This window comes from Anomaloglossus baeobatrachus, chromosome 12, assembly GCF_048569485.1.
Source record: "Anomaloglossus baeobatrachus isolate aAnoBae1 chromosome 12, aAnoBae1.hap1, whole genome shotgun sequence".
Lineage (NCBI taxonomy): Eukaryota > Metazoa > Chordata > Amphibia > Anura > Aromobatidae > Anomaloglossus > Anomaloglossus baeobatrachus.
Genome location: NC_134364.1, coordinates 106272918 through 106289684, shown reverse-complemented (window position 1 = coordinate 106289684; position 16767 = coordinate 106272918). Strand labels below are relative to the sequence as shown.

At 46.6% G+C, this 16767-nt stretch overlaps 1 protein-coding gene across 1 annotated transcript; it reads right to left on the bottom strand.

Annotated features, from left to right (window-relative positions):
• Positions 1 to 15611: 15611 nt before the first annotated feature.
• Positions 15612 to 16541, bottom strand: LOC142257627 (olfactory receptor 12D1-like). Its single transcript, XM_075329764.1, has one exon. The coding sequence runs from the start codon at positions 16539 to 16541 to the stop codon at positions 15612 to 15614; it is 930 nt and encodes a 309-aa protein (XP_075185879.1).
• Positions 16542 to 16767: the final 226 nt, after the last annotated feature.

Here is a 16767-nt window from a genome sequence, read left to right as displayed (position 1 = left end):
TTAGACACAGCACGAAATCCAAGTACCTGTGCAAAGAGGCTGTTAGGGTTAATTGTGGGAGAATGCTCAGTAGCCTGAACTGAGGACTTAATCTCAGACATAACACAATCAGGCTGAGCATGCTCACTAGGCAAAACACCGGGCTTAGACTCTGGCTGGGGTAAATCGGCGCACGCATGCGCACTAGCGCCTCTGCACACTTAGACGTGGTGGACGGAACAGCCAACTGGACGACCCGAGGCACGGCCAAGAACAGCTGCCGGCGCCTGGGCACAACAGGAACCGCAGCAGGCTGCTTGCGGCTATGGCGGCGCTGGTTTGTAACAGTACCCCCTCTAGCGGCCCTCCCACTCGAATGGTCTATAGTCACCACAGATACCACTGAGCGACGGGCGGAAGATGAAGACATGCAGTGGGAGCTACAAGACTCGCTCCACCGCGTAATCACCCCAGATGACCAGTCGATATGTGGGGAATGCCGCTTCAACCAAGGAATACCCAGCAGAATATCATCTGCACACTTAGGTAGAACCAGAAATGAAATGGTCTCCATATGCCCAGATGACATGGCAAGGGTAATGGGTACTGTCCGCTGGTGAATTAACTTGGGCAACAAGGACCCATCCACCACACGGACTCTCACTGGCCTTGGCATTTGCACTAGCGGGATGGCATGCCGCCGGGCAAAAGAGGAGGAGATGAAGCTATCCCCAGCACCTGTGTCCACACTTGCCCTTGTGGACCATGTTGACCCCTTAAAGGAAATGGACGCGGGAAATGTCACCCTAATGGATGACGCAGAGTCCAGTCTACCTCCAGCTATGGTCACCAATCGCGGTCGCTTACCCTGACGCTTTGGGGAACAGTTGGCATAATGACCATACTGCCCACAAGCGAAACAGGAAATGCCCTTACGACTCGAAGACCTAGCAACACCAACCCTAGCGATGTCCATAGGGACAGAGATGTCCTCTAAGGGAGGTGCAGTAGGAGAGACCACTACAGTGGCTGAACGACCCTCTGACCTGCGCTCCAGCTGACGTTCGGAGGTCCGCAGGTCAATGCGGGTAGCCAGAGTCATGAGGTCCTCAAGGGTAGTTGGTACCTCACGCGACGCTAACGCGTCCTTCACGTGCGAGGCTAATCCCCTCCAGAACAGTGGAATGAGAGTCCTCTCTGACCACCCCAGTTCTGCAGCAAGTGAGCTGAAACTCACAGCATATTGACTTGAGGAGGTACGCCCCTGCTCCAAAGTTAGTAGCTGTAGGGCCGAGTCGTGAGTGACCTAAAGCCCCAGGAACACTTGTCGCAAGGACTCCAAAAACTCCTTAGAGTCCTGTACTACGGGGTCATATCTCTCCCACAATGGTGTAGCCCACTCCAGTGCTCTATCAGAGAGCAAGGACATGATAAACCCCACCTTCGACCTCTCTGTAGCAAACCGTGCAGCCAACAGCTCTAGATGGACAGAGCACTGGTTCACGAATCCCCTACATGCCTTGCTGTTCCCCGTAAACTTGTTGGGCAGCGAGAGGTGAGGGAGGGTTGGAGTGGGCTTGGTGACGGACACCATTGCAGCCGCTTGAGCCACCACATCATCCATATCAGCAGCAAGAGCAGACTTCTCCAGAGACCTCACTCTGGCATCAAGCTGCAGTATGAATTGACATAGCTGCTCCATCTCCGCCATGCCAGCCAGACCCTGGCGCAGTCTTACTGTTACGGGGGGACTGGCAGATTAGGACCAGGGGTATATATCCCAATCGCCAGCCGGGGCCCACCGTGCTCCAGATGGTAATGGAGCTGCTGGCACCCTGTGGGTTAGGCGGAGACTATAGAGCTGGATGACTCTGAGATAACTCAAGGAACCGGTCACGTGTGTAGGGACACGTCAGACCGGACGACAACCCAGTTAGCGTTTCGGTGGAGCGGACGCTACTCCGACCACGTGTGTAACAACACGTCAGGCCGGATGGTAGCCAGTTAGCGTTGACCGAGAAGACCGCTGCGACAGCGCCCTGTTGGCCACGTGTGTAAGACACGTCAGGCCGAACGGTCCTTCGATTAGCGTTTCTGGCCACCACTCGACTGGCCACGTGTGTAAAGGACACGTCAGACCAGGTAGTCACACCAGTAGCATTTGACTGGGAAGCCGAGGAGGATAATAGGGTTCACATACCCAATCCAGGAACACCCTGTTAACTTCACAGGGGTTCTGGGGTGCGCTGTCCGTGCGTGTAGAGGGCACAACCGGACAGGTGGCGCAGCAGGTACACTGTCCGTGTGCGTAGAGGGCACTCTCGGACAGGTGACGTAACAGGTATTCTGTCCGTGTGCGTAGGAGGCACAACTGAACAGGTGACGCAGCAGCCGCAGCCCAGTTAACGCCACTGGACTGCTCTAGCACAACAGGAACGGTAGCAAGGAAGCACGGCGCCTGACCCTCATGTGCTGAGCTACGAATCTTGGCGTGACAGGCACCGTTCGCCTAGCCCTACCTACCGCTTCCAACAAGGCTTATGCCACCAAGAACTCTAAATGAAGACTGCGCACCTCCATGTTGCCTCCAGCCCCTTTTATAACCTAGGTCTGCCCCAAACCCAGGGTGGAACCACCAAGGTCCAATAGCAGAGTGCCATGTCATCAGTGACGTCACATGCGACCTATCCGGAACCGCCATGTCATTGATGACCTCATGGCAGCCACGCCCCAAACACTTCACCAGTCATCGCCTGACGACCAATGGTGAGGTGCCAGATCATAGGGGCAGGCCTCTGCGAGCCAGTCCGGAGTTGCCACGTCATCAGGACACCTGACACCCTCTGCCCTATCAGGGCCTGCCACCTCACGGACATGCTTAGTGAGGTCCTTACCGGACCTAGCCTCTGATGCACTAAGTGCCTGAGCAACAGGCTCAGAAAGCAGACTATCAGTTTGAGCATGCTCAGTAGGCACATCCCAGAACTTAGACACAGCATGAAGTCCAAGTACCTGTGCAAAGAGGCTGTTAGGGTTAATTGTGGGAGCATGCTCAGTAGCCTGAACTGAGGACTTCGTCTGAGACATAACACAATCAGGCTGAGCATGCTCACTAGGCAAAACACCGGGCTTAGACTCTGGCTGGGGTAAATCGGCGCACGCATGCGCACTAGCCGCCTCTCCACACTTAGACGTGGTGGAAGGAGCAGCCAACTGGACTACCCGAGGCACAACCAAGAACGGCAGCCGGCGCCTGGGCGCAACAGGAACCGCAGCAGGCTGCTTGCGGCTATGGCGGCGCCGGCTCGTAACAGAAGGCCACTTCAGAATAGTCCAATATTTTCTTCTTAGCCATTCTTGGGTGTTTTTAGCTGTGTGTTTTGGGTCATTATCCTGTTGCAAGACCCATGACCTGCGACTAAGACCAAGCTTTCTGACACTGGACAGCATATTTCTCTCTAGAATCCCTTGATAGTCTTGAGATTTCATTGTGCCCTGCACAGATTCAAGACACTATGTGCCAGATGCAGAAAGCAGCCCCAGAACATAACAGAGCCTCCTCCATGTTTCACAGTAGGGACAGTGTTCTTTTCTTGATATGCTTCATTTTTCTGTCTGTGAACATAGAGCTGATGTGCCTTCACAAAAAAATCCATTGTTGTCTCATCTGTCCATAGGAAATTCTCCCAGAAGTTTTGTGGCTTGTCAACATGTAGTTTGGCAAATTCTAGTCTGGTTTTTTATGATTTTTTTCAACAATGGTGTTCTCCATGGTCGTCTCCTATGAAGTCCACTTTGGCTTAAACAACGACGGCTGGTGCGATCTGACACTGATGTTTGTTAAGCTTGAACTTCACCTTAAATCTCTTTAGAAGTTGTTCTGGGCCCTTTTGTTACCATTCGTATTATTCGTCTCTTTGATTTGTCATCAATTTTCCTCCTGTGGCCATGTCCAGGGAGGTTGGCTACAGTCCCATAGATCTTAAATTTCTGAGTAATATGTGCAACTGTAGTCACAGGAACATCAAGCTTTTTTGACATGGTCTTATAACCCTTACATTTAACATGCTTGCCTATAATTTTCTTTCTAATCTCCTGAGACAACTCTTTCCCTCACTTCCTCTGGTCCATGTTGAGTGTAGTACACACCATGTCACCAAACAGCACAGTGAGTATCTGTAGCCCTGTATACAGGCTCACTGACTGATTACAAGATTGTAGACACCTGTGATGCTAATTAGTGGACACACCTTTATTTAACAAGTGCCTTTTGTCACATTATTTTCAGAGGTACCATTATTTCTATCCAGGCCTGTTTCATGAGTTTTATTTTTTAAAAATTCTGTGGAAGCAGAAAAGCAGCAATGTCTGATTTTCATTTGTTCATTTTCATAGATTTTTTTGTTTATTATTACTTTTGTCAGATTCAAGTTATTTCTGTGACCATTGTGGGTTTTTCTTTCATTAAACGAGGGTTTCCACCAATTTTGAACACGTGTGTATTTGTTCCGCGAAGTGGTTACCATTAGTAACAGAAAACTAACACATTTTGTTGGTTGACTGCTTCCCTGGTACTTGGGCTCCCATTGGGGTTTGTAAGTTCCTCATTTTCTCCTTTAGCTTCATTGTTAATGACAGAAATAACAGTGTTTCCGGTCAGTTAGGACCTACTCTTCTCTCAAGGGTCCACTGACCTACCGCTGATTGAGGGGGTTCACTAGGTTTCCACCAGGAAATGGCCACCACCCGAGCTGCCCTTCATGTCTGGCACCAAGATTCAACCTAGAAGGTCACTGCAAATTAAAGTTATTGGGGTTTTCCTCCACCACATCTCTCACAGACGCAGTCTGTTCCTCTCTCTCAGGGACTGTCTTCACCCTGACTTCTTAACCGTTATTTTTCAAACTAAGCCCCTCCCATTCACTAACTCCCTCTAGCCCGGGAGTACCAGGGAAGCAGTTTACACATTGTGGCAACCTAGTGGCTTGTTAAACACATTACACCATAACATAAACTTTAAACATTGCATTTCATACACAGTGGATTTGCAGGCCTTGGACAGCTAAGCCTTAAACCCCCTTACTCTCTCTAAGCTCACCATTTTCCCACTTCTCCTTTTCCACTTCCACAGTTGTACGCATCGTTTTTGGCCCCCTCACTTTTGGTAATTGCTTCCATCATGGACTAGACCTCTAACAGCAATGAGGATTGTGCCGTTGTGGCTCATGACGTCATATGGTTGTGATGTTTGTCATCTGTGGTCTAGTCAGCTCAGTAAGAGTCCTAATCACTGATGTCATGTAGATAAGTGGCCAAAGAAGGTGTACACCATGGAGGAAGAAAAGAAGTGTGGAGGACTACATGGTTGGCTACAAAAGTGGTAGGACAGATTAGTGGTCAATTGAATATTAGTTTTATTTTTTTTATTATAGTCTGGAACCTAGGATGCTATTTGTTGTATGATAATTATTCTGTCACAATGATTGCGCTTGGGCAAATCGTCAAGATCCACTGCTGGCGGATCCCTTAGAAACTGCTGCAAAAAAGGAGAACATTAGAATTTTGGAGACTAATGATGTCCCAGATGTTTTAGATGTAAGTCAAGCCCGGAGATGCTGTAGGCTTTCTGCACATGACACTCATACACGATGCTGAATAAATCAAAACTTTGTGAAAATTTTGTTTCCATTTTTTATTTCCATATCATTATCATGTCAATCCTTCATTTGAGTTCCAAAACTCCTTAACTTTTCATTCTTGATGTTAATGTTGAAGAGTGTATATTAGCGGTGTAAAAAAAATTACAACTTTGAAAAAAAATATGGTTTGATTCACCATTTTCTAAGATAATGTATAATGGCTTCCCTTTTGCGTGGTGAGACAACTTTTTATCTCTACTTTTTTAGGTATTATAGCATTTTGAAAGCTTTTATTGCAGTTTTTGAGAAGGAACCATGACCAAAAAATGGAAATTCTGACAAACTTTGTCTTTAGATGCAGGGAAAAAAAGAAAAAATGCACAGTTTCGCTGCGCTGCTCAGAAAGGTAGTGATGAGGTTATTTGGGATGTGGATTTATTAATTAATTACATGCCACTACGCGTTTCGGGGGTACAACCTCCCCCTTCCTCAGGTAGCCTACCTGAGGAAGGGGGAGGTTGTACCCCCGAAACGCGTAGTGGCATGTAATTAATTAATAAATCCACATCCCAAATAACCTCATCACTACCTTTCTGAGCAGCGCAGCGAAACCGTGCATTTTTTCTTTTTTTCCCTGCATCATTATCTCCCTATGGGAGCTCACGGGGCTGCTGCAGCCAGAACCAGGATCGTACTATCCATTTGAATCTAACACCAGGGGCTGGGGAATCACCGCATTTGTGATCACGGGACCGTCCGATCCGTAGGAGGAGCTGCTATCAGACGCCGGTCCAGCGGCTGCACACTGCACGTGGAAACCCCGATCGTGTGAGCAGAGTCCTGCGGAGTCAGGACGGGATCCCTGCTGACAAGGAGCGGTGAACTTGCGATCCCCCTTCAATACCACTAACAGTGTTGTACCTGACGTACAACACTATCAGGTGAGTGTGCACCTCACATTGTACATACCTCGGTACATTAAGATCCCACACAGGAGCGCCCTCTCTCTCTTTATTCAAACTTTGTCTTTACAAACTTTATTCAATTGGTCAATTAATTTTTATTTGTATAAGTCAGTGGTGATACCAAATATGTTTATTTTTATTTTTGAATTAGAAAAAGGAGTTTAGTAAAAGTTTTATTTTTTTATTTTTATTAAAACATTTTTTATTACAATTGTGAAGATCTGAGGTTGTGGGTTGTATTAATCACCTAGGCAAGTTAACAATGCAACAATTTTTAATTACAATAGTCCTTATGCTCCTCCAGACAATGGATATCAACAAGAGTCCTTAGGATAGTTCCTCAAATCCAGAAGATGCAAATCAACAATAGTCGTTAGGATTGTTCTTTAAATCCAGATGAAGGATATCATAATCACAGCAAGTGTATCTAGCTCCAATCTCCATAGTCCATTCATGGGCACCAGGACTTGGCCCCAGCAAGAGATTTTCCCCCTCCACGTTACAGCACCAACTCACTATCTAAACATTTGGTTCACTCTTCCACCACTCCTTGGATAAGCACTCTGGTTTATGACAGGTGATCAAAACCCACCCCCTAAAACATTTGTAACATGAACTCAAAGTATGCAGAAAGTTCTGCAAGTTGTGTCTGAAAAGATCAAAGATGTGTATTGGGCCCCTGTGGGGAGATGAAGAAAGATGCACAACCCCTCACCAGATGAGGGACACTAAATCCTACTGTAGGCCTGATAACATTAGAGTCCATGGAGACAAGCTGGAGTTGACATTGTTGGATTGAGAATAATGACTCAATGGGGGTTCCTGAGACATTCAGTCAGAGCATCTTAAACCGAGAGCAAGCAATCTGTAATAAAATACAACAATAAACTGGTGTAACCAGCGTTCAATACTGGAAAAAGTCCAAATCCCTTAGAGCCATGGACTGCGCTCTTCCTCCATTTTGAACAATAGTCTTTATTTTGCAGCCAGATCCTCACAAGCATTAATACTTGACTTTTATTACCCCTAAGGAACTAGAACCTATGACTGTTTTATTGCTTGTACAACATAATACGCTATTTCTATTTTGGAGTTTATAGTAGAAATGACAATCTTCAATGAATACAAGTCTGTTAGAGTACAAAGAGGACAGTTATTGGGATTTGCAGTAAGTTTCCATCTGCCATGGCAACTTAACAGTACCCTGCAATGATGTCACAATGGACAATGGTCACAAGACTGGTTAATTGTTCCACTTAATTGTTTTTGACAACAGCATTCAATTAGTTAAACAGCAGCTCTCAGAACTAGCTCTGATTGCTACTATTAGAGGCAGGTATCGGTTGTGTTCTGTACAGCTTGCCCCGAATAGAGCTAATCTTACTCCAGTGCAGTCCCATACACCATAACTTTAAAAGAACTGACAGGTATAATTTAAAAGGCATCAAGTAAAAAGTTAGTTGTTGGTGAAGAATATGTGTTGAAAAATGGGCATGCATAATAATCTGATCACAGCAAACAAGGAACCCCTTACAGAATCTACCATTTTTGAGATAATCTACCCAGAGCTCCAAAGATGATCCATTTAGATGACCCAGGCATCTAGCCTCCACAAATTGACCCTTTTTAGAGTGGGTTAGTTTATACCAAAATTAGTCCAAGGAAGGACAACTGGTAAACGAGCAATTTTAAAAAGGGTCAATTTGTGGAGGCTAGATGTCTGGGTCATCTAAATGGATCATCTTTGGAGCTCTAAGTAGATCATCTCAAAAATGGTAGATTCTGTAAGGGGTTCCTTGTTTGCTGTGGTTAGTTTCTACCAAAATTAGGCCAAGGAAGGACAACTGGTAAACGAGCAACTCTAAAAGAGTCAGTTTGTGGACGCTAGATGTCTGGGTCATCTAAATGGATCATCTTTGGAGCTCTTAGTGGATCACAAAAAAAGCAAAAAGATAATCAGCTCACCGATCAGCTGTTCCACCGGTCTCTGTGACGGTACTGCGCACGGAGAGGCTAGGCAACCTTGAAAGTCAGAAGAAAAGAAAAGGAAATCCAGCGCAGACCTCAGAAGATTAAAAGGTCCATGTTTATTAATATTCCATTTAAATATGTAAATCCGGTATACAGCAATAGATGTCACAGAAATTGTTCTTACAGCAGTAGCATGGGATTACGCGTTTCGACTGTCTTAATCATGTTCCCACATGATTAAGACAATGCGTAGTCCGATGCTTCAGACTCTTAGTGGATCATCTCAAAAATGATAGCTTTTGTGAGGGGTTCCTTGTTTGCTGTGGTTAGTTTCTACTAAAATTTGTTCAAGGAAGGAGAACTGTTAAACCAGCAGCATGGTATGGCTCATTCATACTTGGGGGCCACCTTTTGTCTGGTCCTAAAGAGGATCTACTGGACCACCATTTGCTAAGAAAAAAAAGTATTTAGACACACATCATTTTATAGCTTGTTGTACAACCCCATCTGAATTCTCATCCTTACCTCTGTTAACTGCTAAAAAACCTACACTGGACAAATAAACATGAGAAATAGACAATTGAATAGACAATTGAACATTGGAAAAAGGTGACCTGGAATGTTGAACCTATTTTGTTTTATTTTACATTTAATGGATGGCTGGAACATAATCGGCACCACCTTAGGGAAGAGGTGTCGCCAAGATGCACATGCTTCAAAATCTTGAGTCATGCATTTTGTATGGATGTTGAAATAAATCACCTACCTGAACTTCCACAACATGCACACCCCTTTATACCAATGATGAGATATTTTTTGTCATATAGTGAATGTGACTATGGTATTGACTTGGCCTTCAAATTCTCATGATCTCCAATCAAACAACTGTTTAGAAAAACTAATCAATCCACAAAGGTCCCACCATGCAAATTCCAGGACTTATCATTTTGATTGTAGAACTGATATATAAGTTCATCAAATTTTATTTCAAATTGTTTATTGGAGTATGTAGAATAAAAGGGTTACAGTAAGATAGAGTTGTCAGTTGTCTCCGAGTTGAGCTCAGTTACCAAGTAGACAGAGAAGAGCTGCTATAATGTGGATCATACACATCACTTAGAAAAGAGGATTTCCTGCTTCCTAATCTCTTACACATAATCAAATGTTGAATAAGCATGACGATATTGTACAGCAATACTAAGCAGTGTAGCTGCTAATCCAGCCCAGGAGTCAGTCTTAATACTTGCCAGAAAGCAGCAGCCGGCCCAGTGTGCTTCTTGATTTCTGTTTCCCTCCAGCAGCTTCCTCTACCCAATTACACTTTATAGTGTTCAATAAGCAACAGCTATAACCTGATCTCTCAGCGTGAGGTATCAGTTGTAGAAGGCAGGGTGGAAAGAAGAGAGGAGCCTCATAAGTGGAGAAAGAGATGTGTTATCTAATAATATGTAACACCATTTCTTATTTTCCCTTCTCCCATTGATTTATGGATAATAATTAAATTTATATAAACTGAGCACCGGCGCTACAGAAACGGTGGAGCTGCTGGTGATAAAGTGGTCCTGTGTGTAAACCACCTAAATAAAATGATTAAAATGAAATAAAAATAGAACACCGCGCGTCCAAAAGAAAAACATATAATGGTGCTGAACCAATAATGCCAAAAAATGCCCTTAATACAAACAAATTGGAATCAGTGCTAGTAGCACTACTTATTGGAATCAGTGCTAGTAGTGTGGCACCCTGGACTAGCCAGGTAGCTACAGACAAAACACACACACACCCCCACCCCCTAGACAGTTACATTAGTCAGACAAAAACCCTTGTTGCCTCCCTCCAGGGTCTAATGTCCACACCAGGTGGGGCAGAGCCAGGCGGTTGGCCCCACCCACCAAGGAGTTCACAGGCCTGGAGGCGGGAAAAGCGGGAGTTGAGTCCAGAAGGTTGAAGTGAGATGAGTGAAGTGGAGAGTGTCTGGGTTTGTGGCCCAGGCACTGACAACAAGGTTGGCAGATGGTGGTGGCCGTCTGCAGGAATGGTGGTTCAACGCGGAACCGTAAGACCGGGGTCGGGCGGTGGCCCGCCGGTACCGACCGGGGAGCGAAGTGAAGCCAGCACACACAGGCAGGGCCATCGGACCCCGACTAGGCTTGGAATCACCGTCAACAGTCAAATCCGAGTGTGACAGGAACCCCAGGGGTTTCCTAACAGCCAAAGACCCATTAGAAGGCAACCGTCCGCACCGTGAGGGTATACACGCCAGGACTCTGCAAGCCACATGGTTCCTGGAACCCCGAAGCCGCAGCACCATGTCAACTCCGCCTGTACCACCTGAGAGGCTCGAGTCTCCGGAGCCTGCCCCCGGGACGGCGGTGTGCCTGAAAACCCAAGTGATGCTGGTGTGCTGTCGTAACCGGGCCCAGGTACGAGACCTGCTGGATCGCTGGACCGCTGAGATGGAGGAGCTGGCTGCGGTCATGTGGGCGCATGAAATAAAGGCCATGCTAGAGGAGCTGGTGAGTGACCCACACCCTTATGTCCCCAAGGGACCGGCCGCTGCGGCTGAAGGACCCGGTCTACTTCTGGTCCCAGCAGAGCCCACTCCATCGCCCGTGCTGGCCACCCGTACGACTCCGCTCAGGCCACCGTCCCCGATGGAGGTGGCTGAGTCCGTGCTGCCCCGCCGGGGCCTGGATACCCAGGAGGACGCCAGCCAACCAATAGCTGAAGCAGTTCACTTAGAAGAACCGATGGCAGGCCTCCGTACACCGACCGATGACGGATCACTTGCCACTGAAGACCCACAAGTCTGGGCTCAGCTAGAAACCGTTGCTGTCCTGCCGGGTCCCACCATTAGCCCCCTGGAGTCAGATGACAGCGGCTCGGGCGCTGACACGGAGCCTGTCTCGGAGGAGGAGGGAATCTTCGGCTTCTATGACATGGAGGCCACTTACATCCCTCGGAGTGGAAATAATGGATGCCGGGCAGCCCTTTCCCGTCGCGCCTGCCGTGGGGGCTGGAACCCGTGGTTCTTCACCTGGAGCCGGGTGAGGAGTATGAAAGTGAGCAATAGAGGCAGCGGTCCACCGTTGCACCTTTTTGTCCCCCGTTGGGACCCTCAGCACTTTGTTTTTCCGTTGAATAAAAATTAATCAATACGAAAAATCACCAGATTACCGTCCGAGAAGAGAACTGTCCCCGTTGGGAATGGAGTTGTCCCTGTTATTAAGTTCACTCCCCATACCCACATGAGAAACTCCTCATGAACACGGCCAAGATTTTGCAGGCCACCCACGAACTTGTGGGCCTGTAAATAATGTTGTGGGATGGATACCGTTGCCGCCTCCGGAGAGGCTGATTTGGAGGATGGGCCTGGAGGAAAGTGATGGCCCAGGCCCGCCACTACCGTAACCGGTGGCGATCCTCCGGGGGTCAAAAGTCCCCCTGGACGTGGGGCCCCCTAAAGTGACAGTCGGGTGCGAGACACCGTACCCGTTCCCGCTCGGGCAGCCTGAACCTGGACTGGGGTAAAGGGGTGCTGCCCACTTCTTAGGGGCTACATCAGGGCTAGGTTGCTTGGGTCGGAGAGTGGAAGACATCCGTCCATCTGTTATTAAAAATGTTTATGTGTTGTAATGTTTAAGAGGACCTAAAGTATGCTTATATTCCATGTTTTACCGTTTTCCCATGTTATTTATATTTTTGCAGTTTGAAAAATAAAACCAGTGATTGACGAGCAGCCCGCGGACGGTCTGCATTGTACCAAGGGGGAATGTGGCACCCTGGACTAGCCAGGTGACCACAGACAAAACACACACACACCCTCACCCCCCAGACAGTTACATTAGTCAGACAAAAACCCTTGTTCCCTCCCTCCAGGGTCTGATGTCCACACTAGGTGGGGCGGAGCCAGGCGGTTGGCTCCACCCACCAAGGAGTTCACAGGCCTGGAGGCGGGAAAAGCGGGAGTTGAGTCCAGGAGGTTGAAGTGAGAGGAGTGAAGTGGAGAGTGTCTGGATTTGTGGCCCAGGCACTTACAACAAGGTTCGCAGACGGTGGTGGCCGTCTGCAGGAGTGGTGGATCAACGCGGAACCGTAGGACCGGGGTCGGGCGGTGGCCTGCAGGTACCGACCGGGGAGCGAAGTGAAGCCAGCACACACAGGCAGGGCCATCGGACCCCGTCTAGGCTTGGAGTCGCCGTCAATAGTTAAATCCGAGTGTGACAGGAACCCCAGGGGTTTCCTAACAGCCAAAGACCCGTTAGAAGGCAACCGTCCGCACCGTGAGGGTATACAGCTACCGCCTAAGGATAGAGACCCAAGGGCCAGCGCCTGCGGGAAAACGGGCTCCTCCGGCATCCATACACCAGGGAGCGGACTACCGTTGGGGACCCATCGTAGTCAAACAGTACACAAAGGTGCAGGGAAAGACAGCCGCCATCACCTGTCCGGGGAGAGACACTGCAGCCGGCTGCGGGACCCGTCCATCCAGCCGTTTGGTTTACCGAGGACTTTGTGCATCTCTTACTGAGTGAGTACACCCATGCCATCCAGCACCGCGCCGCGCTGTCCCTGCAACCCTGCACCTCACCAACCCTGCCTCCCCGTCACACCACCGGGCCCCGGGACCCCGACCCCTACCCACGGAGGGGGAAAACAACATCCCAGCTGCTCACTACCATCGCTCCCGGGATCCCCATCACCAGCAGCAGTGGTGCCCATCTACACCACAACCCGTGGGTGGCGTCACGGACTAAATCCCCCAAAACCAACCACCCTTTTCACTCACGGATGAGGAGCGCCTCTCGAGTCCCCGGATCTGGCCCACTGCTCTAGCCACCGAGCAGCAGCCGCAGCAGCGCCAGACCCGAGCTTTAGCGAGCGCAGCGGCGGCGTCCTCCCCACCCGCAACAGTAGTACTACCTCCTGACGAAGAAGGACGCCCAGTCTTTCAAAACAGGTTGGTTTTTGGACCCAGCGTGAGCCCGTAACACTCACCATTTGACCCTGTGACGTCACACGCTGCTCCACACGTGACTTCAATACAGTCGGGACACCATCGGCCGGGGTGCTCCAGCCTGTATCGCATTCTCTCTGTCACCCGCCCTGCACGAGAAGTCAACACTCTTACTCAGCCTCTCCAAGGATTTCTTGGCATCATTACGGGCGGCGCGGACTTCCTGCCGGATCTTTCTACAGCCTTTCAACCCTGTTTTTTCTGAGTAAGTAACACTCACGTCTCGTGGTCCTGTCATAACTGTGCAGCTTTTGTTTCAAGGGTGGTATGAGGTAGTGCTACTAGCACTGATTCCAATTTCTTTGTATTGAGGGCATTTTTGGGCATTGTTGGTCCAGCACCATTATATAATTTTCTTTTGGAGGCGCAGTGTTTTATTTTTATTTCAAGAGTTGCCTCGATGTAATGATGTTGTTCCTCGTTCCTGCGTCAGCCCACATCGCTGTGTGTGAAGCCGCAGGAGCGAGGAACATCTCCTTACCTGCGTCCTGTGGCTCATGCCAGCTATGCAGAAGGAAGGAGGTGGGCGGGATGTTTACGTCCCGCTCATCTCCGCCCCTCCGCTTCCTATTGGCCGCCTGCCTTGTGATGTCGCTATGACGCCGCACGACCTGCCCCCTTAATAAGGAGGCGGGTCGCCGGCCAGAGCAATGTCGCAGGGCAGGTGAGTGCATGCGAAGCTCGTGTGGCGATAATGTTCGCTACGGCAGCTATCACCATGATATCGCAGCTGCGACGGGGGTGGGGACTATCGCGCTCGGCATTGCAAGCATCGGCTTGCGATGTCGTAGTGTGCAAAGTGCCCCTTAAAATGGGCCGTCAAGAAAAAGTAGTGGCCAACCACTTTAAAATAGTAGTTGATGGAAGAACATGATACCACACCTATCAGCATCCGCTAATTCGAACATGGCTATCCCATAGTCAGTGGTTTTTGATTGGAGGAGTTGGATGGAGAGGAATGGTCATAACATACTTTGAAAGAAATATATTTTGAGAAAAATAGTCCTAAGAAGACTTTGCTCTAACATGTAAGAAAAACGATAAATTATTCTCCAAATTCAAACACATTTCTAAAAATCAAGATAAAGTGGAAAACCCCTTCAACCCATTGCGGACCAAACAATTTTACATTTGTACACTTCCGATTTTTCCTCTTCCTCTTCTTAGAGCCATAACATTTTTATTTTTATATTGACATAGCTACATGAGGGTATGCATAGGGGAGGATCGGAAATAGTTGTTAGAGGCACATGTTGGCTGATCAGATCAGCTCACGTGCAAGGAAACAAGAGGGCTGCGCCATTGGAGCCCACATCAAAGGGACGGTCATGACATCAAAGGGATGGTAAATCCAAGGTCGTGAAGGGGTTAAAATTCACCTGCCAAAATTATTGCCAAGGTCAGTAATATTACAGTGATAGCAAATTTGTATTTTTTTTAAGTAGTAAAAAAGAAATTCGTAAAAAAAAAAATAATTTGCTTGTGTTACCCATTACATTTTCATTTCTATGTCAATAGAAATGTTTTATGGATATCATTTTTGAGTAGAAAGGACATTTTGATATTTCCATATTACATCTTCCGCATTAAAAAATGCAATTGTGCTATTTTTTATTTTTTTTCCCTTACACCTTTTACCATTTGAGGTAGATAATTTTATCATTTGACAGATTGAACTTTCATGGATGCAGAAATACCACGTTTGTTTATTTAATTATTTTTTTATTTCTTTTTTTTTTAATGGGGAAAATGTGAGTGATTTGAATAAATTTGAATTGTTTTAATTTTTGCTAAATTTTTAAAAACATATTTTTTAATTTTATTTTTGAGTCCTGCAATTGTATGCTGTTAGAGACAGATACTGGCTATTATGCAAGTTCAGCTCCTGAGACTGCAATGTGAGCTTGACATAAGACATACCAGTATGTCGAACATCGGGAAATGGCAAAATTAAAATAAAGTTGATGTATACATTGTTTGAGATATAATTCAAGGTTATTGTGCTCAGATTCAACTGCCACTATAGTAAATTTAATACATTTAGAAAGTTTGACTCCTGATGAGCTTTTTCAATGATTTTCTAACCCCTTCATTTCTTAAAGTATATATGATTGGATTCATTGCTGGAGTAATAACGGTGAACAATACAGCGGCTATCCTGTCTTTTTCTATTGAATTCTCTGAGGAAGGCCCTAGATAGGTGGACATAGCAGTACCATAAAACAGAATAACCACTGTCAGATGAGAGGAACATGTTGAGAAGGCTTTCGACCTTCCTTGTGATGAGCGAATTTTGGTAAGATTAAAAATGATATAGATATAGGATATTATTGTAAGGGTAAAGGTGCTGGTGCTAAGAAAACCAAGTACATTGGTCAGTAATGCTTCATTCAGGTGAATGTCTGCACAGGCCAATTTTATCACCGGTTTTACATCACAAAAAAAGTGTTTGATCCTGTTTGAGTCACAGAAAGGGAGATAAGATGTCATTATTGCATGAACCAATGAAGTGGTGAGGCCAAGGACCCAGGAGCCTACAACCAATTGAATACACACAGATTGACGCATTAAGGTCTTGTAGCGAAGGGGTTTACAGATGGCAACATATCTGTCATAACCCATGAATGCAAGCAGAGTACCTTCCGTACACCCCAAGAAATGAAAAAAATACATCTGAGCTACACAGCCTTCAAGAGTAATGATGTTCTCCATGAAGAATCCGACCATCATCTTCGGGACTGTGATAGAAGAAAAGCAAATATCCACAAAGGAAAGGTTGGCCAATAGAAAGTACATTGGGGAATGTAGGGAAACATCCCAAACTACTAGGTAAACAATGAGAAGGTTTCCTAATACATCAATAACAAAAAAGAAGAGGACTAAAGCAAAGAGAAACTTTTGGAGCCAAGGAAGGTCAGTTATACCGGTCAGGATAAATACGTTGAATGATGTTCCATTCCACCATGCCATCAGTTCAAAATGAAATCAAAGCTAAAAAAAAATACATTAATTGATTAATAATTTAATATTTTAAATATTATTTCAGATTTAAATTATTTTTAACTTTAAAGTTATTCTGGCAGATGGATTAATTAATGTGAAAATATGTTATTCAACTTTTGTAAGACAAAAAAAAAACACTGTTATAACCCTTTGCCCATCCAATTAACCCATTCAGATAATATTGACTAAGAAT

Coding starts and splice junctions, on each gene's coding strand:
- LOC142257627 (XM_075329764.1), bottom strand. CDS start 16,541: ATGGCATGGTGGAATGGAACATCATTCAACGTATTTATCCTGACCGGT.